Source organism: Plectropomus leopardus, chromosome 17 (assembly GCF_008729295.1).
Source record: "Plectropomus leopardus isolate mb chromosome 17, YSFRI_Pleo_2.0, whole genome shotgun sequence".
Classification (NCBI taxonomy): domain Eukaryota; kingdom Metazoa; phylum Chordata; class Actinopteri; order Perciformes; family Serranidae; genus Plectropomus; species Plectropomus leopardus.
This window is the reverse complement of record NC_056479.1, coordinates 24,297,510-24,324,000: the sequence shown is the minus strand read 5'-3', so window position 1 is coordinate 24,324,000 and position 26,491 is coordinate 24,297,510. Positions and strand designations below refer to the sequence as shown.

The 26,491-nt window shown below is 38.2% G+C and overlaps 1 protein-coding gene across 1 annotated transcript; it reads left to right on the top strand.

The window, feature by feature from the left end:
• The first annotated feature begins 4,112 nt into the window (after positions 1-4,112).
• On the top strand, positions 4,113-25,862 carry emp2 (epithelial membrane protein 2). Its single transcript, XM_042505261.1, has 5 exons — positions 4,113-4,290; positions 19,076-19,326; positions 19,416-19,524; positions 20,051-20,191; positions 21,524-25,862. Exons 2-5 carry the CDS (start codon positions 19,249-19,251, stop codon positions 21,691-21,693), a joined length of 498 nt encoding a protein of 165 aa, XP_042361195.1. The 5' UTR covers positions 4,113-4,290; positions 19,076-19,248; the 3' UTR covers positions 21,694-25,862.
• The last annotated feature ends 629 nt before the right edge of the window (positions 25,863-26,491 follow it).

The window sequence follows — 26,491 nt, the reverse complement described above, 5'->3', positions numbered from 1 at the left end:
ACAATGAGGCATCATCAACATTCAGATTCCAGCCATTCCTCTCCTGCCTGCACACTCCATGTATGTTACGTGATAACTCTGAATGTGAATGAGTGCGCACACACACACTGTGTAAACGTGAATGTGTGCAAACACTCTGAGAGTAATTTGTGGTCTAACGGGAATTTTTGTCCATGGTAACCTGCTATTCTCACACGGCAACACGAGCGGGGCGTCTTCAGGCTTTCTTTAAGAATCATAATAGCCCTTTTTTCTGTTGTCTGCTATAAGAACACATGGAGGAGTCAAGCAGTATCATAGTAACTGATGGATTTTTTCTTAAAAAGCCTTAAGGGTTAATTTTGCATGCAACTTTGGAGATTAATTGTGAAATATGTATGCCAATCACTGAAAAGTCAAGAGTCACAGGCACTTTTTAATCTTTTATGGACATAAGCTTTGGTGTAGTGTCCTTTTTTGGTTATTTTTTAAATTTAAAGCTTGGCTATAGGCAATTTAATTTTGGTGCCACAAGGAAAAATTTCACCAAAACTGCATCGCTTTGGCTCTGGTTTTAGGCTTTAGAAAATCCAGCCAATGAAGGGAGAGTAAAGCAATATATATATATTGCCCATTGCCAATTGACTGACAGATTAATGCGGAGAACTGCAACAGACCTGTGGTCCAGTAATTTGAACACAGTGAATAACATTATTTGTCAACATGAAACTAATAATGAGTGACGGGTTGTATAATTTCAGAATTGGTAATTTTTTTTTTTTTTTTAAGATTATATTTTGGGGCTTTTATCACCTTTAATGGACAGGACAGTTTTAGCACTGGTGGGGGGGGGGGGGGGCGCGAACCGATGCCACTCTCTCTATATATAATACTGACATGAATCCCTCTACATTTTTCAGTTTGCCTTTATTAATTAAAATGAATGCAAAATTTGAAAAAAATCTGAAATTTTATTTTTAGGCTATATCGCCCAGCCCTAGTTAAATTTTTAACGTTAGCACTGGTTCCCACAAGACGTGACACCTACTTTTTGTGGATGTTTTTTCAACACCCACTGAGTCATCAGCAGCTCTCACACCCATAGTAAATGTGTCCCGTATTAAATTATTTTAATTTTGGTTGCAGTAAGTAGACTATACACACTACAAATCAGGTTTATGCCAAGAATATAATTAGGCAAATGTAAGCACAAGCAAAGATGAACTTAAGATGTGATGTCAGACTGTTTCCATCAGACTGGATGGATGGATTTCCATGTTTCCCTTGGATTGGCAGTCCCATGCCAAGGCCGCCTGGAAAATGCAGAGAATTATCTGCTGCATGACAAGCCTTAACAATGTCCTCTTCATTACCTCGTGCCTGTCCTAACTAACTGTCTCCTTGTGACCCCACAAAAGAATCCCATGGTGACATCGAACCACCGAGCACATGGGACAAACAAAGAACCTGACGTCCTGAGGTCGTCATAATGTTGGCCAATCAGGTTATAAGACTGATAACAACAAACACTTGTATGTTGGATAATTGTTGAAGCTTCAGTAAAGTGTTTATTTTTCAGTTATCAATTATTTGCTAATGGAAAGCCTCGATAGGAGAGTTGTTTGTTGACTCAGCCCCAGAGCTGATATGCCTGTAAAGATGGGTGTGGCATTGTATAAACACAGGCCTTTCACTCCGTCAGCTGTAAATTAATGCAAACTACTCTTGACTATTTTTAGCCAAGCCACAGTGACTTTCTGGAGTCTTGTCATCAACGTCGTGGCGAGCTGATATTGTTACCTTTGGACTGCGACAGACAAGCAGTTTTCCCTGTTTCAAGATTTAATGCTAAGCTATGCTAACCAGCTGATGGACTCACACTTACCAAACTATCATGACAGTGGTATCAATATTCTCATCTACCTTTCAGCAAGAGAGCCAGAAAATGTATTTCCCAAAACAGCAAACTATCCCTGAAACTACCTCAAATTCTGAAGAACAACTTAAATAACTTAAAAACACAGAACTTACAGAAACAAACAACAACAGAACACAAGCATCACATACTGTGCAAAAAAATAAAAATACAAAATTGTAACAGTTCAGGGATGAAATGATGCAATAGAAGCACTTGAGGACTCTGACTAATTATGCTCTTGTGCACAAGAATGACTGCAGAAAATGAAGTTAAACAAGTTAAGTGCAACAGCTGGGGTTTGACATTGAGTGGAAAAAGAATGAAACCTTTTTTGTTAAACAGGAACAGGATGAAAGCAAAAGAGGGACAGAAAAACATGTTTTCTAATTTTCTGAATGCTTATTGCCGTAGCCTTTTTATGAATGTTTTTTTTTTTTTTGTAGACATGAAAGCCATGAATGTAAGATGTGGTGTGTCTTGCGTTTCTGGCAGCAGATGAAAAGAGGAAATGTTTAAATTACATTGAGTTTTGATAGCTAGCCAAGAAAGGAGTGCCATCTGCAGAAACCCTCAAATGTATCAACAGAAAATCTAACTTGTCAGTGTTATACCCACCCTGTTTTGGGAGGCGTGGCACAGAAAAACCTAAACAATGAAAAAGGAGTATTGAAGGCAGGTAAAATGGGACATATAAGGTTTTCAATTTTGGGCACTTAAATATAGGCAGCCGATCGCCAAACATGTCAGTGTATTTAAGTACAAATTTTCTTTACATGAAACAATCATTTTGATTGGTCTGAGATAACCTGGATGGGCACAACAAAGATTTAAATAATCATTGGCCCCAGAGCTTTTAAGGCCAGTCATGTTGATTTTCTGTTTTTGGTGAGAAGGTCACAGCAACTAAAACAACAAAGGTATAACAAAACACGGTTATAGGATGTTGCATTTGACTTTTAAGTCAAATAATTCCACCAATCCAGTTTCCTTATTATGGTAAATAGTTCTGAGTGAGTTCAAGATACATTCAGGTAAAATGGGACAAAAAAATTAAGGTAGAATGGGGCATTTTTCTGTAGTGAAACCATAATGTTTCAGGCTACCATGACTTATGTTATTGTGTGCCGCCCAGTATTTTTACTGGCATTTTTTCTATTTTTTTGTAATTAAAGTATGAAAAGTATTAAAGATGATGCAGTTGGACTGTGTCATCCTAAATAATTAAATACTAGCCATCACTGTTACATGCACAAAAGCACTCATGCGTGTAGCAAAATGGCAGCAAAATGGCAACAGAAAACATGGCAAAAAAGTTTAACTTTTTTTTTCATTTAATAGTTAGGTTACATTGATAATTTAATAAATTAAGGACTGAATTGGTGAATTGATTTAAACATTAAAAAAACAAACAAACATGTTTGTCCCATTTTACCATCTCTGTGATAGGAGTTCTTTATGCATTTGAACATCCAAAGTTTCTATAGTATTTTACTTGGCAACACATTTCTTTATAGAAATATTGCAGATATATAACAAGCACTAAAAGTAACACTTTTTTTAGTTTTAGGTGTTTCTTTGTTGTAATCTACCATAAAAGTCACAAATTACAATAACAATACAAAAGAGAGGGTGAGGGTTATACAAAAGCAGGAAGATGACATCTCCACTTGGGCCTTTAATATGAATGAAATAGAAATATTAATTCATACAACAGTGTGAAATAACTTTTTGGCTGCTTTTCTTCTCACTGTTCTTTTTTTTAGCACTATTCCCCTCTCACTCCTTTTCACTATTCTTTCCAACCGTCATGCCTTCCTCTTCATGACTTTTCATCCCCTTTAATCCTTTAATTTCCTTTGTCTCCCTCTCCAGTCTGACCTCTGTCGTTTGTTTTTTTTTTCTCCCACTCAGTCTGTCTGCCATGTGAGGAAACACAGACTTTTTAAACTTCCCCTCTGACTGCCATAATTATTTTTTTATAGTCACTTTTCCCGCCGAGTCTTAACTCTTGTCACCAGTCACACACACACACACACACACACACACACACAAACGCACGCACGCACACACACACACACACACACACACACACACACACACACACACACACACACACACACACACACACACACCTCACAGCACATTAAATCCCAAACCACACCCAGGTCCAGCCCTCGAGCCCCTCCCACGCGCGCTCACGACAGCCGGTCCAGAGAGCGTGCGTCTCTTACTTTTTTTTGTGGGACTACCAGCGAGATCTCCAGCTGCTGTGTCGCCAAGTTTGGAGGATTTCCCCCCAGTATTTTTGCCATTTTTTCTCTTTAAATCTCCCTTCATTTCACATAAACCCTCAGCACCTGGAACAGCTTTGCTTCCCTCTCGGTCCAAACTCGGTAAGTAAACTTAGTTTTTCTAGTTTTGCATATTGTTTGAATGCTGCACGGAACTTTCTCTGAGAGATTTATGTCCCATTCAAATCCAACGAGACTTTGAAATGTATCTTTAATATACCAAAAACACTATTAGCCTATATTTAGTAAATGCCTTTATAGTGAGTTTTAAGCCTCCAACTGTATTTATTTAACGTTACTTCTGGCGTATTTTAAGATAGCCTACAATATTCCTAAAATACTTGGTACTATGCTTAGATATTTGTATAGTAAGAGCCATGAAAAGTTGTGTTATTTTGAAAAATCATCATGGAGTGGTTTTATTTAGCTTTTGCTGCCGTGTTTTCCCCCTGTGGGTATTTTTACACATCATAACTTCTGCTGAAGTTTCAAACGTTGGAAATGAAAGGGGCGTTGTCAGCCACCAATGTGTGCGTGTGTGTGTCTGAGTGCTGTGAATGAAATGTTTTAGTGTGTTTGGAGGGACGATAAATTGCTGGAGTTTTTTTAATGGACACAGGAAATGCGTCTCCTCGTAGACTTTTCACTGAATTGATGTTACTTTGTATCTGTAAACATGCCCATATGGTAACACTAAATGACTCTGTAGGATTATGTGAGTGTCCGTTTGTTATTGAACAGAATTTGTTTAAATCACATTCAGGTCCCATGTAAATACTTTTATTTGCACTATAATGCTGAATACCGCCGCTCCTGTCTTGCATTGTTGACTGATGAGGCAGGTGATAACTTCTGCATTCTCACTTCATTGTTGGCGCCCTCTTGTGGTTGAAAACAACAATTTAGTCTATGTTTTTTTTATGGTGAGAGAATTTCTTATAAAATAAACTGCAGAAATGGAGACTGATTTTCTTCATGCAATGTTTGCATGACGGATAATGCACTCTGGGGAAAGCCCTTGGCAACAGTATGAAGATTAAATGCCATTTGAAGCGGGAAGGTTAGAAATACTCCACAACTATTGGAAATTAATTTGCATCCCCTTGTTGAGCTGTCATGCAGCCATAAACTAATTTGCACTAGTGTTGTCACGATACTAGTATGTCGAACTTTGATACAATACTTTGAAAGATACTGATATTCAATACCAATTTCGATGCCTTGGGGGAAATTAACACTGAGACCTTAAAATTTGTAATTTTTATCAAAGATAAATTCAACAAAGTGATAACATGACAGCAACTTTTCTTATTTTGGTTAGTTGCAGAGAACAGCAGAATGGCTGTAGCAAATACTGTGTTGAGCGTTGATACTGCAGAAAATGAGTAATGAAACCATTTTAAATATTCAGTAGCCTATCAGTATGTATTGATAAATTGATATTTTTGACAACACTATTTTGCACACAGTGCACGAATAAAAGCAGAGATAACTGAACACGAAATAAAAGGGAGATGGTGAAATTTGGATCTCTCCAAGTTGCTCTATAGGAAGCTGGTGCTAAACATGAAACTGTAATCTAATCCAACACTGATTTCACACATGTTGTTCATGTGATGCTGGCGGTCAAGATCTACACAACACTTCATAAAAACATAAAATGAAAAACCTCCAAATCCTTTTTGTTACATTACATACATTTAGTGAAACATTTTATGTCATGAAATGGAACTTGAAAATGATTAGAGCCTATACAAAAACTGGAAGTGAAAAACCTCCAAATTTTTCATTTTTTAAATATCACGTCACATTAAGTCCTATAGAATGTCAAACTTTCTATTTTATAAACTGTAACTTGAAAATGACTGGAGCCAGTCTTAAAAAATCTGCAGCCCATCTAACTTCTCTTCTCACCCAGCTTTTAATTGAGTTAATGAGCCCCGCAGTCATCAGACACACAAATGTGTGAAGTAAAGTGTTAAAGAGCCACAAATGAGCAGCTAAATGAATGACAGTTAAAACGTGCGGCGTGTAATGTGGAAGCTTTTTCCCACGATTTACAGAGGGCACATTTAGTGGCAGCATCTAGCAGTACAGCCCGACCGATATATCAGTCAGCCAGTTTTATCAGGCGATATTGTCCTATCACAAATATATATCGGTATCAGCTTATATGTTGTCCAGTGTGCATGATATGAAAAGTTTGTTTTTAACAGAACATGACACAGAAATAGATGCTTAGAGTAGGACTGTCTGCGTTTACATGTTAATTACATGCAGTGAATATTGCAGCCAAGCTGAGCTAATAAGGCTAAGTTTTAAAGGGTTAAAGGAACAATGTGTAAGATGTAGGCAGATGTAGGGAGATTTTAGTGTCATCTAGTGGCAAGGATTGAAAATTGCAACCAGCTGACACTTCTCCTAGTTGGGATTCCTTCAGTGTTAATGTTCAGGAAGTTTTTACCAAGAGCCAAATTATACACAGAGATATCCTCCTCTCCAAAACAAAGGAACCAGGTGATAGAAAATAATGAAAAAACACTGAATTCAGCAGTTTTCACATTACAAATCAGTGTTTCTCTGATGCTGTTTGGTATGTTGGAGATCGACAGAAACATAGTAGCAACATAGATCTCCATAGACGAGGACCTGCTGTCTATGTAGAAATAAACAGCTCATTCTCAGATAACAAAAACACATACATTCTTATGTCAGGTGATTATACACTAACATCCTTATTATATTGTATTTCTGCCAGTATATCCCCCTAAATCCTACACACGAAACCTTTATCAGTCTGTAACTGCAGTTTGATTCATGCAGAGGTTAAATTCTCCTCAAGCAGAACAAATTTCTCCATCTGAAGTATTTGGACAGAGCTGCAACCCTTTGCCTTCTTCACCCTCGCTGTTTTGGATGCAATGTGACAACAATGCCTGAGCGTATTAAAGGCAGAGTGTCAGTGTTAATTTGAAAGTATTTTCAGTCACACTGAATGCAGCAGGAGGGGAGGTGTGTGATATTTGATAGGAGGGGGATTAGTCGAGGGTGTGAGGTTTTAAAAGGTGCTGACAGATGAAAACTATCAGTGAACAAGTGTGAAGTGACTGAGAGTAGAATAGAAAATGAAGAGAATGTGAGGGGATAGTAAACAGATGAGGATTTAGATTTCTTTTTTACCTCTCCATCAGGTGTCCCCCAACATCTCTCCGCCATGTGGGAGTCATTACTCAGCGCTGTCAGTTTAGGAATGTGTGTGAAAACGCACCTCCTATACACACACCTAACAGACCATGTTAGTGTCCAACATGAAAGAATTCCTGCGTCAGAGGGAAGTCTTTAAACCCAGCAGGAAAGCAGTTATGTGTGTGTGTGTGTGTGTGTATCTGTGTGTGCATTTGTCAGTTTGTTAGGTTCCTGTGTCCTGACGGAGGCATGTCTTACTCACACACACACACCCTCACACACATCGTTTTCCTTTGCAACAATTTTGGCTTCATTTTGCAGAACAATGATTCGCCTCTCTCTCCTGGTATTTAACAAAACTCAACATAGCTGAAATATTTATTTCAAAGCAGCCAGTGTTTTATAAATTCATGTGAAGAAAATGATAGATTTTGGTTTTATGGTGAAAGATCAAGTAAATTATGAGGCTTGTGTTACCAGTAATAAAACAGCCTCATGACCAATATGAAAAAAAAAATCATTTTGAAGCAACAGTGTTGTTACTGATTTAGGCTGTGAATGCATCTTTTGTGTGCACCTATAATTCATTTTCCACATGTTGAATTTCAATTTAAATTGCACACTGCCCCTTTTAGAGATGACATTCCACTCCTCTCTTATTTATAGTGTGGAATGTGAGAAATAAAGTGACACTGTTGCATTAGGATGTGAGTGTCCTTTCAGGATGACAAACCTAATGTTCGGTTTCCACCCAAACTTTACATTACATGCTAACTTTAAGCATGTTAATATGCAAGTGTGAGAGCATGATACTGTAAGCATGAAGCCCATAGCACAGTTTAGACTATAAGAACAGCAAAGTCTAAAAAATTTAGATCTGGAAGTCTGGAACTTTCCAAATGCTACTCCAGAACCCCCAAAACATAGAGCATGCTGCTGACCCCATTTTAGTTTTAAAACTCAGGGTTGTGTTTTAGTCTGGCTGGAAACAAAGACTTCTGGAAATGATGAGACACCCGCAATTGCTTCCCAATTGGGTCTTACCAGTCACAATGGGTCAAGCCAAAACATGAAAGCTAGACTTAACTTACATACCTTGTGCGATTTCATCTTTCTTGTGTAGGTGACGTGACATTTTCTACATATCCAGCTCCGAGGTGATTTTGCTTCTGCTACCGCACTGATGAAGTATTGGCATATCGCCGTTTTTGCTTTGCAACGCTCTGTTTTCAACCACCTAGACCCACTTATACTCATGTGTCACGTTCAATAATAGTTCCATCTCATCGTCAGTGATGGACTCACTGGATTCACTGTGGCTGGTGTCCTGCTGCTCCATCTGTGCCCAGAGTACGCTCTGCACTCCCAGAGTTGGTAAAGTGAAAAACCGAACTGTAAATATATTCTAATAGCACTCCTAATAAACGCTCCTGTTCCAAAATATAAAATCAAATACAAAGCCAGTTAGCCTTAGTCTCCTCCCCTTATGTGACGGTCTAACCTCACAAACACCAAAACTATCGTTCATATGGGATACAATGTTTTTTTCCCCCCAAATTTAGTTTAAAAAAAAAAAGGTTGGATTTTTTGTCACTATTTGAAAGAGATGAATGAAATGTGACAGCAGTGTTGATACAACATATGGCCCAGAAATGTATCTAGCCCCTGACTTGGAACAAATCCAACATGGCTTATCCTCTGGTGACACCCTCAAGCCAAACTGTCAAATATTTGGCTTACTTGTAAAAAAGATGAGCAAATAGCAAAGGTGTCTGCATCTTTCATCCAGTTTCGCTTTTTGCTTTACACGGCTGATAGCTTTTTTCAGAGGCAGCCAGTTCTTGTTTGTTAAAGGGCTCAAGTAAATCCACAATGTAAAGGATTGTAGCTGTTGCACTGGGCAATCTGGTTATATTTATAATTCTCCACTTGCTTCACTGCCACTTAGATGACTTGTCATACATCCTTAAACCAAACTGTGTGTGTACATCTGTGCCTGTAGGTGTCTATAGGTTTCTGTGTGCTTTTCCTTAACAAAGCTTTGTTTGGTCACTGGCGCTGCTCCAAGGAAGATGTGCCTTTGTGTTTTCTCTAAAAATAAGCCTTAGCTTGGCTGTTGTTGTGTGTACACACACACACACACACACACACACACACACACACACTAGGCCATTCCTGGGGAAAACAAAAACGAAAATGAGCATGAGGGTTCATTCTTGACCTCAGAAACTGAGTCTCAACTCGACATGCACTTGCTCTGTCTGGTACAGTAGCTGGATTCTCGAGTTACTACAAGATCCTACAAGAACTGCGGGATCATGAGATTACATGCAAATCTATCTCGTCAAGCTTCAAGTAATGCATTTTTGTCCAAACCAATGGCTGTATATAAAGACGGATGGCATGACAGTTTACCAAAAGTGAAGCAAAAATCTCTCGATTGTTCCCTGGTGGCTGGCAAGAAGGTTAAAAGGAGAAGTAACAGCATCATATTGCATCATATCATTGAGGTACAACATGTACATTAAAATTTGGTCTGTACTAGATGAAAGACTGATTGGTTTTACTGAGGTGTCCACAGTTGCCCTGAGGCTGAAATAGATTTAGAAAGATACAAGTGAGAATTACAATTCTGCAACTATTGAAAAGATCCTTAATAAAAGGCCATAAACAAATGATTTCTATATGAAAATGTTGGAATGTTTATGACCGCCATCCATTCGAGTGTGCCCAAAAAGTTCTGTCAGGCTCAGCGCACCCAAGAAGGCTAAGAAGAGTGCAGTCAAACAGCACCAGTGGTCACCATCCCTTTACCCCATAGCTACCATGGGGTCAAAAAGCACGTCCTAGCCTCCATTTAATAGCCCTGCAAGCCCCCAGGAACAGCAGCAAGCTTTAATGCCAGTTTGACTTAGTGGCCAAACTTTGGATTGACACCGTCCAGGTTGTGATGCCACAGGCTATTCTCACAATTGGCTTGCGCAAAAAATGAATGCGAATTTATTTTATTTATCATGTGATAAATGTGGTAACGGGAGTTAACAAGAAAGTGGTCCTGAGCAGTGATGGAGCATACTGCTGTGGTGGATCGAACACAAAAAACTTTCCTCCACGACTTTTCCATGGAAACGCCTAAACCTAACCATACATGACCTCTGTAACGGCATGTTAATTATGTAACTGTATGTTAAGGACATAGTGTTGCAAATTCATAGCATATCATAAGAGATGGTCTATGAAAATATGTTGGACGCCAGACTTTTTCCTACAGACTGTCATTGTGGAAAAAGATGTCTGTAGATCCGTAGGTACGTTATTTGACCATCCAAACCCTTTGTGAAATGACTCGTTCACAATTGAGATGAGATCCATTAAGTCTAATAATGTTTGGAAAGACTAGAAGAGCTACACTCAAGTTAGCGCAGGGCTTAAAGTTAGCTGCTCGGCCTGTGGAAGTCTCAAGTGCCCTTGCTCTGGGGATTTAATGATCCAGAAGATCCAGGTTGATTTTTTTTACCTTGGAAGTCGGAAGGTTGGTTTTTGTTTCATGTCCCTTTGAACAACTTAATAGGAATGAATGGGCCCTGCCTCCATCGTTGTATGCTGTTGTTGTATGATCTTGAACAGGGACAGATTTTGGCACTTTTCTAGGGCGTTGCTGCAAAGTGTCACTTCTATGGTTTCCTCTAGAACTGTGTGTTACTAACACAGATTTGATCCCATTTGCAAAGACAGTAGAGAGCAGAGTGTTTGAATTTAAAAAAAAATATACTTATTATTCAAAGTTGGTCCTTTTTGTTAGATTACTTCAATTACATTAATATTTAGTTTTTCAAGCTCTCTTGACCTCACTGAACAAATACACAGCAAGGTGTCAGTTAAATGTTGCATTAGTGTAAACTGGATTATATGGTAAGGATTCCTGAAAAATTAATGAGGCACTCAAGACAAAGTGTCCTCTATTCATGAATCCCAACAACTATTCAGAAGTCAGAGTTAAGAGGACGAAATGTTGAATAAAGAATTTAAACTGTGCGACCTCACAAGGGGCCAGAGGGCTCCACTGGAAGCTTTATCCCCTTTTCTCTTCCTCAATTAGTTTTTCCATGGCCAAAGACAGAAAGAGAGACATACAGAGACAGAGAGAGTGGGACAGTGAGAGAGACGGGGGAGTGAGATTCAGAGGCCCAGTTAAGTCTGTGGCTTTGTGTTTTATGAAAAGAGTAAAAAAAGGACATTAAAAGTCAGCATTTTCCACCAGTCAAGGGAATCAGCCGGCACACACACACACACACACACACACGCACACGCACGCATGCATGCACGCACGCACGCACGCACGCACGCACACACACTTGCACTCCTGCACTGCAGTCCCCCAGCCTCCTATTATAAGGCTGAGTGGAGAGGAGGAATGGCAGCCTGTTTGTCAGTGTCAGTGTGTGTCAGGAAAGGTGGCTGAAGTCTGACAGAATCCATCAGTCTATCTGTGTGATTACACAAAAGTATAGTTATCTTAATTTTTTATTCCTGTGTGTGTAGCCATGTGCCAAGATGTCTGTGATATCAAGAATTAACAAAACTTGGGATAATAAGCATACAGAAAGTGATGTTTGATTGTTTGATAAATTGTGAAATAAGTTACATGTGCATGTGTGTTTAGGTCAGGTTTGCACTGGTTTGGATGTTTGTTTGGTTTTTCAAAAAATCTTTTTATCATGTTTAACCTTGCTTTTCTGGACCTGCTGTGCATGTTTTTTTTTTCAATCTTTTTGCATGCTGAGAGATTTTTTTTTGTTCAGTTTAGTTTTATTAACGGATACAGTCAGTCTTGTACAGAAGGTTAAAGACTCCTACATTTAATTCCCTGAATAAAATGTTGTTTAGAGTGACTTTCACTGTAATAAATGATAAAGAATAAGTGCACAGTATGCGTTCTATCACTTAATCTAGTGATAAAATTACAGGTTATGGCATGACAAAATTTCCTTGGCCTCCAGCAAAAATCTGGGTATCTCGTGTGGCCCCCCAGAAAATATAACTTCCCACCCCTGCAGTAAAGTGACATGAAATGTGCTGTAATGCTTATGCAGTGGATTAAAAAAAGCACTGCTTCAGGTTTGGTTTCTTTTTTTCTTTGTAAAGAAAAACTTAAGTTATTTTAGTGCACAGTGACAAATGAAAGTTTGCAACCTTTCTCTTCCAATGCCAGTAGCTCTTTTTTAGTTAGACATCAGTGCATGGAAATTCAGTGATCAATGACCTCAGTGATGTAAGGTGAATAAAGATTATCTCTAACTTGGATGATGAGGACTCTGTTGTTCTGCTGATTGACACCACAACTGTGGGATACCCCTCAGTGTGTGCATACTTCTATTATGATAGATAAGGCATGAAATATCTCTGTTATGCATACCAGAGGTAGCGGGCTAATGTATACAGCATGCATGTGGATGAGTGTCCTGTGTGCATATGTGTGTGTGTGTGTGTGTGTGCAGCTGTTGCCTGGTGTCAGAGGTGAGTATCAGTGCTTTCACACTTTACTATCAGTGCTGAGTGACACGTCTGCAAGGCAACACCGTTCCCAAGGATCCCCGGGGAGAACCAGGCTCCACATTTAGGTCAATGTTTGTGTGTGTGTGTGTGTGTGTGCGTTTGTCTGCGTGTTGAAAGTGTGTGTTTCATTGGCCTATCAGCAAATAAGATAGCATTGACCGATGGCAGTGGCCAATGACGATGAGATTCTCCCCGGACCGCTATCATGACGAAGATGCCTCAGGGAGCGTTAGCTCACAGAGGTCACATTACGAAGTTACATTATTATGCATTCAAGCGCTATTCAGTTAAAATGAGTATTAAGCAAAGATGAATTATCACCATATCATGATGTGTTCTAATGTAATGTGTTCTAAAATTTGTATTTGGTGAGAAACATGAATATATCCAGTTGTTTAGAGGAGAACTTTGTTGATGTCACAGCAATATGTAACAACAAGAGAACATCATTATCCGCTATCAGACAAATTGTAATTTTAAATATCAGTTTCAGTATTTCTGAATTGATGCATCCCTAATTATTATTTAGCAGTATTGTTTTAAGTTTGCTCAATAAAATTAAAGTAATGGACGAATGACTGGTTCATCATCCACCCATATGTTGTCCTATTTTCAGCAGGAGTCAACAGATAATTATTGGCCGATTATTGAGACCAATATTTGGCATTTTGCCTATTATCTGCACATGCGTTTTATTTTAATGATTGGCAATGAAATTATTTAATTAAAAATGGCAAAGAAAGTGTCAGCATGGGAGGAACCTTTACTTTGACTTTATTAAAAAAAAAGAGTTTGTGGGAACTTTCTGTATATGATGTTGAAAGTTTCAATTCTGATTAAACATTTGCTAAAGGCATTTAAACAAAGTTTTGTGTTGGAGTTTGTCATATTCCAAATTCTTAATATTGACAGGAAGATTTCATTTCAGTTATCAGTTTCATTAACTACTAATAGTCAGTAACAGTATCGGCCCTGAAAAACCATTATCGGTCTACCCCTAATTTTCAGTAAAATTTTATTCGAATAGTCCACCTACAAATGGTTTGTAGAGTCTATGTATCATTTCTTGTTTGTTGAGAGTAAACAATTCAATTTTTTCTCCGTACCCGTATAAAGTGTTACCTTATTTTCTTTACTTTTCTTTTTTTTTTAGACCTGAACGCAAGAGACCAAAAGTAATGACAATCATAAATCAGCATAATTGCCGTATGATCATTACAGCTGGACAATTAAAGTGGAAAATCTATAAATAGAACACACACAAAGGGGCATCATATATCCATGTAATTTACACAAGCGGTGCACATTGTGTCGGCTCCGTCAGTCATCACCAGGCTTTTACGTCTGAGGTTTACATGGTTTGGATTTACTTTAATCATCTGAGCTGTGTCTGTGAGTCTCTCATTTTTGTGAGTTTCTTGGCAGGCTATATATCTATGCGGTTTTGTGTGCTTTATATGTTTTTGTGTACATCAGAGTACGTGGGTGTGTTTACGCTCTTGTTTTTGTTTTTCTCGCTTCCCTCCATTTCCCTCCAATGAGGTTCTCGTCTTTCTCTGTCTCCTCCCTCCCTCGCTCCTCCCTTCGTCTTCTCTCCACTGAGATGAGAAAGCAGCTGCAGATGGAATCAGATCCAGCTGTGTGTGTGTGTTTGTGTTTGTGTGTTTGTGTTTGTGTGTGTGTGTGTGTGTGTGTGTGTGTGTGTGCGCGCGCGAGTGTGTGTGTACGTGTCTCGGAGATTACTCGCGGCTCCAAAGAATGTTCCTGCAGGTCAGATTAGACTCAAATACCAGAAAGATGCTTTGCAGTGGATGCAGAGAATAAATTGTTGGTGTTTACCGTACCTTAGCCGCTCCATTTTTGTTGGTCTCATGCTGCACTGTAACATTAGGCCTAATGTCTAATCGTTCACCCTAGAGACACCAGGATTGAAATGTTATAATTGGCCATTTTTCTGGGAAGTCAGACCTCCAGCATGCCATTGCCAGTCCTAAAAATAAGCTTGTGTCTCACATTTCAACCCAGTGTGACCTGTCACTAACACACCATTATACTCAATGTTCACACGCTTTCTTAACAATATAAAATGTAGATGTTGTCTCTTTCTGGAGTTCTTAATGAGTGATTCCCAACCTTTTACCTAACAAGCACCTGACGACCCCTGATTAGGTAACATTTTTATGGACATTCCAGATTATATTCAATGCATTACAATAACAGTAAAGAACAATTTATGAACTTAACCATAAACTCAAATGCTGAACTGCAGAAAGTTTGTGGAGATGAGCAATTATGATGAATTTTGAGCAGATTATTTCCTGTGAAAAATGCATCAGAGATTATTTTTCCTGATATTTGTAGGATTTTTTTTATAGGATTCTCTGCATTAGAATTTTTTGGGGTAATTTTTTAGCTATTATACAGACTTAAAAAGCTTGTTATTATTTATTTAATTTACAAATTTTGTGTTTTCCTTTTCCTTTTGCTAGGAAATTGTTTTTTAGCTATTTAGTTGTTTTAACTGCTCTTTTTACACAGAGATCGCGCTATAGAGCAGTTACAAAGTCCCTTATTCATGCCGCCTTTTGCATTTTTACACAGAACCAAACAACAGCAGCATCATGCCGCTCCAGTGCGTGATTTTAGATAACATGCCAGCATCATTAAATCTACGGTAGGTTGCGCGAGTAACATGCCATCAAAATGTCACACCCATGCTGTCCATGGTCCCATCCTACCAGCTTTGCCAATAGGCACGGTTAACACCTCCCTTGCCATCTCAGAGGTGAGACAACTCTGTTCCCCCATTCTGCGATCACAACTTATGTAAAGAACGCCAAAGCAACATAATGGCACAATAGTCCCACGTTGAACAGGCAGTGTAAAGAGGGTTTGTGAAGGCTCTGTGAATGTAGCTTGTGTTCAGGTCTACACTTTGCTCTTTTCTGTGAGATTTTTTTTTTAACTGTATATGTTAAATAAGTATCTAAACTTTTTCATTTTTCCACAGAAATGAAAAAGTACTGAAATATTTGCCTAATGGATATATATATATATATATTTTTTAGGTTTTCTGACATTCCTTAAAATCGAGAAGGCCGCACGTCCTTGGCAACCCTTAGTGGGCACTGGGACCACGGTTTGGGAACCAGTGCTCTAACTTATACAAACCGTATACATCCACAATGTGCAGCAGGACAGTTAAAACATAATTTCACATTATATGCAGGTTTGCACACGCTCTTTTGAGCTTGTGTGATAGTCATATTTCTCCTCACAAGGTTCAGGTGCAAATTAAAATGTGTGTTGGCAGGTTATTGCCTACTTAAGTTTCATTTTCTGAGAATTATGATCAGGAGCATTTGGCTAGATAAAACTGTTTGCCATCTAAACCCTATCCCCGTGTCTTATAATCAATGTGTAAAGCTAATTTTTGATGCTTGCTCAGCTCCTTACCCCCCCTCCTCTCAGACAGGGCCTATCCTCTGGCACACCCCACAGCCTCATGCTCACACACAAAAACCCGTGGCCTGCTTCCTGTCGGCGGGGACAGGCTGTTTTTACTGCGACTCCATTTTGGCGGAGAGGGCTAATTCCACTACTGTCTGGCTCCCTGTGTGTATGTGTACATGTGTGCGTGCATGCACTCATATGTGCTTTTAAACATGTTTGTGTCCCTGCCTGCTCAGCTTCTTTGGTGGGAGTTAAGCCAGTTACTGAAATGAAGTTCATATGTGTATATATGTGCACACGTGTCATTTAATGTACACTATACCCACAGGGTTGTTGAGCTGACTTTGATGTGTACACAGACAGAAATGTAGTCTTTACTCTGCATTCATGTGATGTTATAAAACAGCCTTTTGAGTAGTGCTGGAAACATTTTGTCATAGAAAATCTTATTCTAGATTTAAGAATGTCTTTTGTAGCAGGATGAATGTTAAACAGAATGATGCTGACAAAGCATTTTAAATGCTGAGCAAAGCCATTTCCTGGACAAACAAACTAATGAGTTTCTGGATGTATTTAGTATTTTTAATGGATTTTCCCCCTCAAGACAATTCCTGGTAGTGTATGTGAACACAAACAGGAAAGCAACAAACAAACAAAAATATTGGATATCCGTACGGAAAGAGTGCAGGCATAAAATCAAGGCCTCAAGGGACGATCGTATCTTAAGCGGAGGCTCACACACACACCTGTTATGACTGTCAACAGTGTTGCCTGAAGACATACACTTCTGGACATCTGGTTTGTGTTATAATGCCACAAGGTCATGTTGTAAAAAAAAAAAAAAAGCAAAAGGATAAGCACCAGCACCTTAAAGATCCAGTATGCGGAATTTAGGGGGATATATTGGCAGAAAATGAGTATATAATATAATGAGTATTTTTTTAGAGTATAATCACCTGGGTATGAGACTCAACAAATAAGAATTGTAGTGTTTTTTGTTACCTTAGAATGAGCTATTTATGTCTACATAGGGAAGGGGTCCTTCTCTATGGAGATCGCCATGATGCAATACCATGTTTCTACAGTAGCCCAGACTAAACAAACACTTGTTAAAACTAAACACTTTCTCTAGATAGGGACATCTCCGTTTTTGCATTGGCCGCCATAGTTAGCAGCTCCTCTTTGACAAGCTGAAGAGTATTTGAAAAACATATTTTTAATGTCAAAGCGCTTTCTTCAGTGTTTTTACTGGTTTAAATGAGCAATCCATTTGTTTTGACGAGACCTCTGCTGATAATTTGCCTCATTTAAACCTCCTGAAGTTCTGCATCTTAAGTTATCAAAGAAAAAATGTGAGCACACATCTGCAGGTGCTGGGCCAACGGCACATCTGAAATGTACCAAACAGCATCGGAGAAACACATAGAGTATTTTTAACAGCTTTATTAAATGATTTTACCAGTTCTAATAAACCTCTGTGGATAATTCAGCTCCCGGTGAAAACCTCCCAATGAAGGAATCCTAACCGTGAGTTTGGAGACCACTAGATGCAACTCAATCTCAATCACACTGCTCCTTTACAGCAACATTAAGCAACTTTTAGTTGATTGTTGAGTGTCATTCCCAAATACTAACGATTTGGGTTGATGCCTCTGTCTGCCCATCAACCAAATGTGTCGGGATTTGACAATCTGGGAATGAGACTCAACAATCAACATAAAGTTGCATGATGTTGCTTTAAGTGTTTTTGGTTCATTTTCAGGGACTCTTAACCTCTCATGCATCATTCTCAGTATCTCAGTGCACCAGCACTCTTTGGACTGTTGAATCAAATTGTCTGCTAATGTCGCCATGCCACATAGCATCTTATATTCTGCGTTACACTGACTGAACAGAGTGCCGACTGACCATTTCAAGATGTAAACAGTCAACTCCTCTCTTCTATCAACAAGTCATAGTCAGGATTAAGGCCTTCAATCACGGCAGAGTAAACACTCCCACAAACTGTCCTCTTGCATACACACTCTCAAGCGCACACATGGTTTGGCATACATATAGACACAACATACACACTTCATCACATCTCAGTAGCATTTTCTGTAATTTGAGGGAAGACGTTGAGACTACAAATATTTCTCTGGCTGTTTCATTAACCCTGCATTCTTGGCAGTTGTTTGGAAATGCATTGTGGTAATTGGTTGCAGATGTGATAGTTGTTTAAAGTGCATATGGACTCAACTTGAGTTGTCTTTACACTATTTCCTTCTTCCCTCAGTTAAATTTGACAAAATTCCATATTAAAGCTGGCACAAATGCTGCATTTCTATTACATATTCAGCAGTTCTTTTGAAACTTTTCAGTGCTGTAATGGTTAGAAATACTGAGCAAAACAAATGCTGCAAAACTGTACAAAGAAAGACCAGTGTTTATTCATTAGTCTTGTTTCATCCTTATTAGATCAATCATTTGGACAAAATCATTTTTTAAAACAGCACATGATGAGTGATGAATGAGTGACTTTTTTTCTTATGAGTTGTAGGTATATGTACAAATTCATACAAAACATCTGAGGCAGCCGAGCACTGGGAAGCTTTATCTGTGTGTTTGATGTCTGCTATAAACACACAGGGGATTAACCTTTCCTGTATTTGTGTGTGTTATTAAAGTATTACATATATGTTGCTCCCAACAGATTCCTTTCATGTGAAGGACCTTGATCCTCCCCTGCAAACCAGCCTGTGACAACAAGCATAAACACAAGCAAACATCCAGCAGGACTGTCATCCACCAAATCAGCCAGTGAGAGACGCAGACAGCGACTGACTGTGAGATATTTACCTGGCCTGACCAGACAGAGGTGCAGCCATGTTGATCATCTTAGCCTTCATCATCCTCTTCCACCTGGCTGCAGCCATCCTCCTCTTTGTTTCAACCATTCACAATGTGAGTTTAAGCCATACATTTGAAACAGAGCAAGGCCACATGGGATATTGTCATCATTTGAACCATATCTGTGTCCCTTCCTGATGTAGGCGTGGTGGGTGGTGTCGCCACCCGGACGTGATGTGATCTATGCTGACCTTTGGTACTCCTGTAACTCCACCTGCTATCCTGTGGAGAACAGCCATACTGCTGATGCAGGTAAGACAGTGTGTTTGTTGCACCCACGAATCACAGCAGACGTAGGTATTTTAAAAATATCAACGATTTAAACACACGTATGAAATAACATAATAGCAAGTATGTAAATAGAGAATAAATATCTCTTGTGCCACATGTTGCTACGATCACAAATTAAAAGAAAACTGGAATTACTGCCTTGTGGTTGTTGCACCTACAGTTTACATCCATGTCTGTGAAAACATGGATGATTTACGCACATCTTCTCCCAGCAGCACAAAAGATCTATACAGTCAGCACAGTTTCAAGGTGGCCAGCCAAAATTAGTGTCTACAATTCACTATCTAACCAAACATCTTCCCTTTTGTTCCTCATTTATGGTGCTGAATAATGGCCAGACAGAAAAATTGCATACCAATATGATATCACAGTGAAGTTGACCTTTTATCTGTTTGATATAAGATGTTATCATCATTATATCTTATTAGAAATTGGTTGGTTACTGTAAGTATTTGTGTGTGTAACGCCTCCTCTCCTTTCTCCTCAGCCTATCTGCAGGCCGTCCAGGCTACCATGATCCTGGCCACCATTTTATGTTGCGTCAGCTTCTTCGTCTTCATCCTTCAGCTCTTCAGGCTCCAACAGGGAGAAAGATTCATTTTCACCGCTATTATCCAGCTATTGGCCTGTGAGTGACACACAAACACACACACGCAACTTGTCAGTGCAGCTTTTGTGAATGTTGTTTTCAGGCAGTAGACATCAGTGACTTGTTTTTCTCCTGAGTGTGCACATCAGCCAGGATCCAATTAATGAGCGCTAATCCAGCGCAGTGTTGTAGTTATGGCTCGATTTACGTCCACACATTCCTGAGGTCGGACAAGAATGCAATCTCTGAATGTAAAATTTTAGAATCTGGCTTGAGAGCGTACACACATGGCTTGGTATGATACTTCACACTTAACATTTAAAGATCAGCAAAGGTCCCAAAACATGGAAACATCTGTTGATTTAAATGCAGTGTTTTTAAGTTTTTTTCACACTTGATGTACACATTTAGCTGAGGACTATGTTGAGTCCCAGTCCAAGTGTTAAAGAGTAAAATCTGTTATCCGTAAAGCTGGAATATGAAATGTTTGTCTCCCCTCTCTGGCAGTGAGAGGAATTACATAAAAACTGTTGACATGTAATAGTTGCTGCCTGCAGGTGAGCATCTTTCCTGACTCCAGGGGCTACTGTAGCTTCTGTCATCCTTCTAGCTGGTGCTCTGTCACTATGGTCTCCTTTCCACTTCCCTTTTTAAAAAAAATCTTTATTTCAAACTGTCAAAATATATAATATCATAAGAAAACATAAGAATCACGCACACACAGATGAAGAATTGGGAAAACAAGACAAAAAGCAGTGCCAAACAGAAGAAAACAAATTAACAAACAAATAAATTTGTCTTGGACTCAGTGTTGCACAGATAATGCCTCCACATTTACAACAAAAACAATATTCGCACCATGACGTTAAAAACACAGCCTGAACAGAAACAACACCAGATAAGCAACTGCACGTAGTCACAGTTTCAATTAGTACAAATTGCACACATTGCACACGACACTATTGCACTCACCCAGTAATAAAGTTGTAGACAATAGTAGTTTTATGTTGTATTGTCTGTCTTGTGTCTTCTTTTTTGTATCACTTTTTATTGTGTGCTATATGTATTATTTGTCGTGTGTGTCTTTTCTTTTTCTCCTCTCCTTGTACAACTTTGTATTATCAAAGCTGTGTATTTGTTCTTACCTGCCGAGTGACAGATGTGAATCAGCTGAAAGCTAGAATCTGGTACGGTGCATCAGATGGTAACAATTGTGTTTAAATTGTACATGGTCCCTTTGAAATAAAATAAAATAAAATAAACTTACAAGTTGCACCACCTGGCAGGATAGTAAGATGGCTGAATATTTCAGAATATGAATAAGTCCTTTTTCAACTACTGAGTGTAATTTCCGTTCTCCTCTCCTCCCAGCGCTATGTGTGATGATCGCAGCGTCCATCTACACAGCTCAGAAAGACAGCTTCCATGTGGCCAGTCTTCAGCAAGGCTCCTACGGCTCCTCCTATATCCTGGCCTGGATCAGCTTCCCCATGACTCTCATCAGCGGCCTCATGTACCTGGTGCTCAGGAAGCGCAAATAGATCCAATGGGCTTAATGCAGTTATTATAAAATACAAACAGAAACACTTGGACATAAATAGACACACACTTTTCCTCAACAAACATGCATGCACATTTTCTAACCCTAAGATTTTATTATTCCACTGGAGATAAAGGAATAACCACAAATCCACAATAATTTCAAATTTCAGGTTCAGAACCAGACAATTCACCAAAAAAGCATTCAGCAACATATTTTTTGTCCACCTCATATACTAAAAACCCCAAGTAGTCACACACCCTTCTCCCTCTTGATGGTACATGGTTCTCACAGAATGTGGCAAGGACTCACGCAGGAGTGTGTTCAGTTCACAGGCTGTACTATACAATTTTTTCCAGATCAGTGCCTCGGAAACACTGCTAACAGTCGACTGGATAGACCCTCTGTGATTTTCTGTGGTCTTTGTTTTTGCATACCAGCCTAAAACATGTTTCCATAAACAATTAATCTAAGAATCACACCATGGTTTACATTTGATCTTTAGTTTGAAAAGTGTAATTTGACTTTTGCCAGTGAGGTAAAATGTGTTGGATAGATTCATTTGCATGAAGTGCAAAATGCACCGCACATACGCCTTGCTGCATTCAGCACACACTCGCTGCTCTGGATAGAAAATGTCCCTGAGGCTCCATGCTGCATTAAGTGAGAACATGCCTTCACTATCCTTTTCCAACATTTCCCTTAGACACGACACAGGACATGAGCAGTGTTCCTACATACTGATTTTCCTCCTCGTCCTGCTTCCTACCATTCATAGAAACCTGTCCGAAATATCTGATCACAAAGTTTTAAAGTCAAGTGGGGAGATTTGTCTTTCTGGGACTTTCCAAGAGGTCCATACTTCTCTTTTTGTGAAGCTATAGTCAATGGAATTAATTTTGTACATATTTGCTGTGTATGTATAGTTCAGGTAATTGCCAAAAGCTTATTTCTAAGACTGAAATACTAAAATTATACATTAAAAAAGGAAAAAAATAGAGAATCTTATGTTAACCATAGCATACAGGATGTGTAGTGAGCTACTAGTTTAGGTATAATATGTAGGATTTTAACTCGTTTGTATTCTTCTGTTACTGACTTGTGTTTTAATGGTGAAAAAGGAACCAATGATGTGCTGTGATATTCGGGATTTCAGATGACAACATAGGATCACGCAAACTTGAATTAAGAATGAACATTTCTATGTTACTATTTTGCTTCTTTGTTTATGGATCCACTGAGAAAAAGACAAAAGCTATTTATTGTTAAAAAAAACACTGTTGTGTGTCTTAGCATCATGTGACTGAGGATGTATGAAGTAATTAAGTTTTTTTCCCTCTCTGGCCGGGCTACTGTTATTTTGGTCCATAATTGAAACATCTCTAACAACCCCCTGCACATAGTGCTCTGACGTTTAACAACAATAAATGTCCTAATGTACTGCACACTGTAGATTCTGACAAGTTGATCTTATTTTATAAAAAAGAAAAAGGTTACTTACCTTTTAAAAAGGGAACTAAATATAACTATTAATCTTAAGTTATGTTTACATTGCATCTTAAAAATAATAAGTGAAATGAACTCATTCTACCCTGTTGTCGAACTACTTTAACTTGTTCTAATTTGTTGATCATTTTTAAAATTGCAACAACATAATTTTGATAAGTTGCTGCAGGGAGATATTCTAACTCCATTGTTTGCAAAATTATCTTTTTCATGATGAGGTTGAGGCAGACTAACTTGGTTTACTGGAGTTTCTAGAAATAGCAAGATGATTGCACTTATCATTTTTAAGTTGCAACAACTTAATATTGTGAAATTGTTGCAATGTATAAACAAGTGAAATTGACTTGCTCTACCTTGTTTTCTAGCTTCTTTTACTTGTTCAAACTTGTCCTTTTTAGGTTGCAACAACCTAATACTGTTAAGTTGTTTTAGCTTGAAACTGACAAGTTAAATAAATGTAACCTTTTTAAATGTAACCAACCTAAGAAACCAAAGCAAACTAGTGAATCATATTTGTATCTTCTTAAACATGTCAACAAAAGAGATCTCGCAGATATCCCAACTCCATCATGTGCAAAGTCTTCTTTGTCTTGAGGAGGTTAAGTCAGACTAAGTTGGTTTACGAAAGTTTCTAACACTCAGAATGAACAAGTTAATTTCGCTTGTCATTTTTAACTTGCAACAACTTAATTTTGTGAAGTTGTTGCAACTTAAACATGAACAGTGAAATTAACAATCTTTCAAAGTGTTAGCAACTTTAGTAAAGTAAGTTTACTGTGCTATATATCTGTTTACTCCCCACTGCAAACTTGTCAGTTGTATTTGTTGTTAACAAGTCAGCAAAACAGAATTTGCATATCCTATTTCCATCATGAGCAAAATCTTCATTGTGATGAGGTTAAGTCAGACCGACTTGGTTTACTGAAGTTGCTAACATTTAGAAAGTTTAAGTTAATTTCACTTGTCATTTTTAAGTTGCACAACTTTACAAAATAAGTAAACACAACTACATTTTAAGTAAACTTAACAATTAGATATAGAGTCACCATAACCCATGATTAATAGTTATAATTACTTACCTACCTACATTTTTTTAATGAAATAAACTTGTTCAGTTTTGTTCAATTTTACAGTGTACCTGCCATCAGTTCCCAGAATTACTTAATTTCATCCATCATGGCAATATAAAGATAATATTTAATCCCACAGCGGCTGTTTTCCTCTTTATAGGTGTTTAACAGTGAAGGGAGACCAGTGGGGTATAAATGCACTCAGCTTGGACTCAATGGGTCCATCCAAGGTGCACTGGGTTGTTTTGTGATGGGAATGTGTTCATGTCTGGCAACATTTGGACCACAGAGCCTCATAATTTACTATCTCACCAATAATGAAGATTCAGGGAAAAGAAATGGAGGTGAAAATTTTGCTCTGCTAACTCAAGATGATACTTGAAAATGATCAAAACAACATATTCGAGGCCAAGATTGTGATGTTTGTTCGTAGGTTTTTGTGAAGTTGTCATCTTAAAGAGTGTTTCACTGAATAATAAGCCTCCTGTTCGCATGCAAGTTTTTGTCTTTCAGAAAATCCATTTTTAACTTATATTTAGATTTAAAGTAAGTTGCTGCAATAGTGAAATGACAATTGTGGGGGGTTATTACAGATTATGTAAACTTTGGATCTTTTTCGTTTTTGATGATTTAAAAGAAATCAAAATTTGTAATACTTGAGTTGAAGTTCCATGCAGAGTCACCACAGCATTAACCTCGAAGAGTCATCAGAGCTACTCTTGGTTTGGATTTAAAATGTTTTTGGTTTATGGTTGTGATAGTTTTCCTGTGTTTTATGTCAGTGTAGATGTACTGTATCTTAGTCAATATAGATCTATACAAATAACCACAGGACCACAGTGAAAAATGAGCATATGAGTTGTTGAAGTCAAAACTGTATTTATAGGGAATTTGTTTTTTAAACATGTTTTGTTGCTGTTGAAATGTTTCTAATGCTCAATGAAGTATTAATTCCACATTGATTGACTGATAGTATCATGTTGCTTTATGATGGAGACATGTTGAAATGGTCAATGTTTTGAGGAACTTAAATTGAATAACAGTTTCTTTTATCTGCATAGGATTTATACAAAAGCTCTTGACAAAGGCTTTAGGTTTTTCATGTTAAATGGGAGTGTTGCTGCATGTTACAGGCTCATTTGCCTTTACAATTTTGTGCAAATTATATCACAATGTGCTTTAAATTTTGACCGGTGTTGTAACATCAGTGGCTGCTTCTGTTATCTGTAAAACCATGCTGTGCTTTCATGTATTCTTGTCATCAAACTAAAATGTTTGTCTGCTATTGACACCTAGTGGACTTATAGAAAACTACACAATGTTTAGGCAATAGTTTTATGGTTTCAGTCTACAGAGCAGACTGCTACAAGCTCCTGTGAGGCACTCCTGGAAAGAATGCACTTGTCCCGGCTCGGTGAATCCTGCTGCTTAAATCTCGAAACATTAGACTGGGCAAACCTCCGACAGATTCAGGAACAAAGACTTATCTCCCCTGCAAGAATTTTAAGGTGCTTATTTTTTACTGTTGACCCACCAATCAGATGTAGATCTCAATAAATGTATTTTACAATGAATAAATTTTCTTTGTGTGCCAGATCTGTCACAGAGTCAAGTATCCATCTATATTCAAGATACGCTGTGGGTGTCCCCTTGCCCTCTTACAGCCAATAAGTTCAATATTTTCCTCTCTTCCATGCTACGATGCTGAATTACTACTTTTCTTATTTTCAGTGTTTAAAAGCTAAAAGACTCAGTGGCAGTGGGAAAAGTCTGGCTGACAGCAATTACACAGTATGTAATGAGACTAATTTTCTATAATTGCAATGAGGATGTTTACAAGTTCTGCCAACCTCTCTCGGTCACCCACAATCCTTGTCCTTCCTCTCTGTTCTATTTGTATTTTTATCCAGTTTCTGTTTTGAGTTGCAAAAAAACCCTCAAATAAAACAAAACAGTGATGTGTCAAGAAATCTGGGACGCCTACAAAAATTGAAATTAATACAAAATCAAACACGCATTTGGCAATAAAACACAAACAAAAACCTGTCACATGTCAGAAGGACTATTTTGACATAGATTTGCTTGGTTTCAGGGAATTTTTCATTTTTTTAATCTGATAACAATTTTGGAGATGATGCTTTAATTTCTTTATTTATGTGTTTATTTTAAAGCATGCTACTGTTTTGAATTTTGAGATAGCTTGGATAGTCTATAGAAATTAAA

Excerpts from the sequence above, each read along its gene's own strand:
- emp2 (XM_042505261.1), top strand. The coding sequence starts at position 19,249 with ATGTTGATCATCTTAGCCTTCATCATCCTCTTCCACCTGGCTGCAGCC. Across the intron at positions 19,525-20,050 it reads CAGCCATACTGCTGATGCAG|CCTATCTGCAGGCCGTCCAG; the intron begins GTAAGACAGTGT and ends CTTTCTCCTCAG. Across the intron at positions 20,192-21,523 it reads TATTATCCAGCTATTGGCCT|CGCTATGTGTGATGATCGCA; the intron begins GTGAGTGACACA and ends CTCTCCTCCCAG.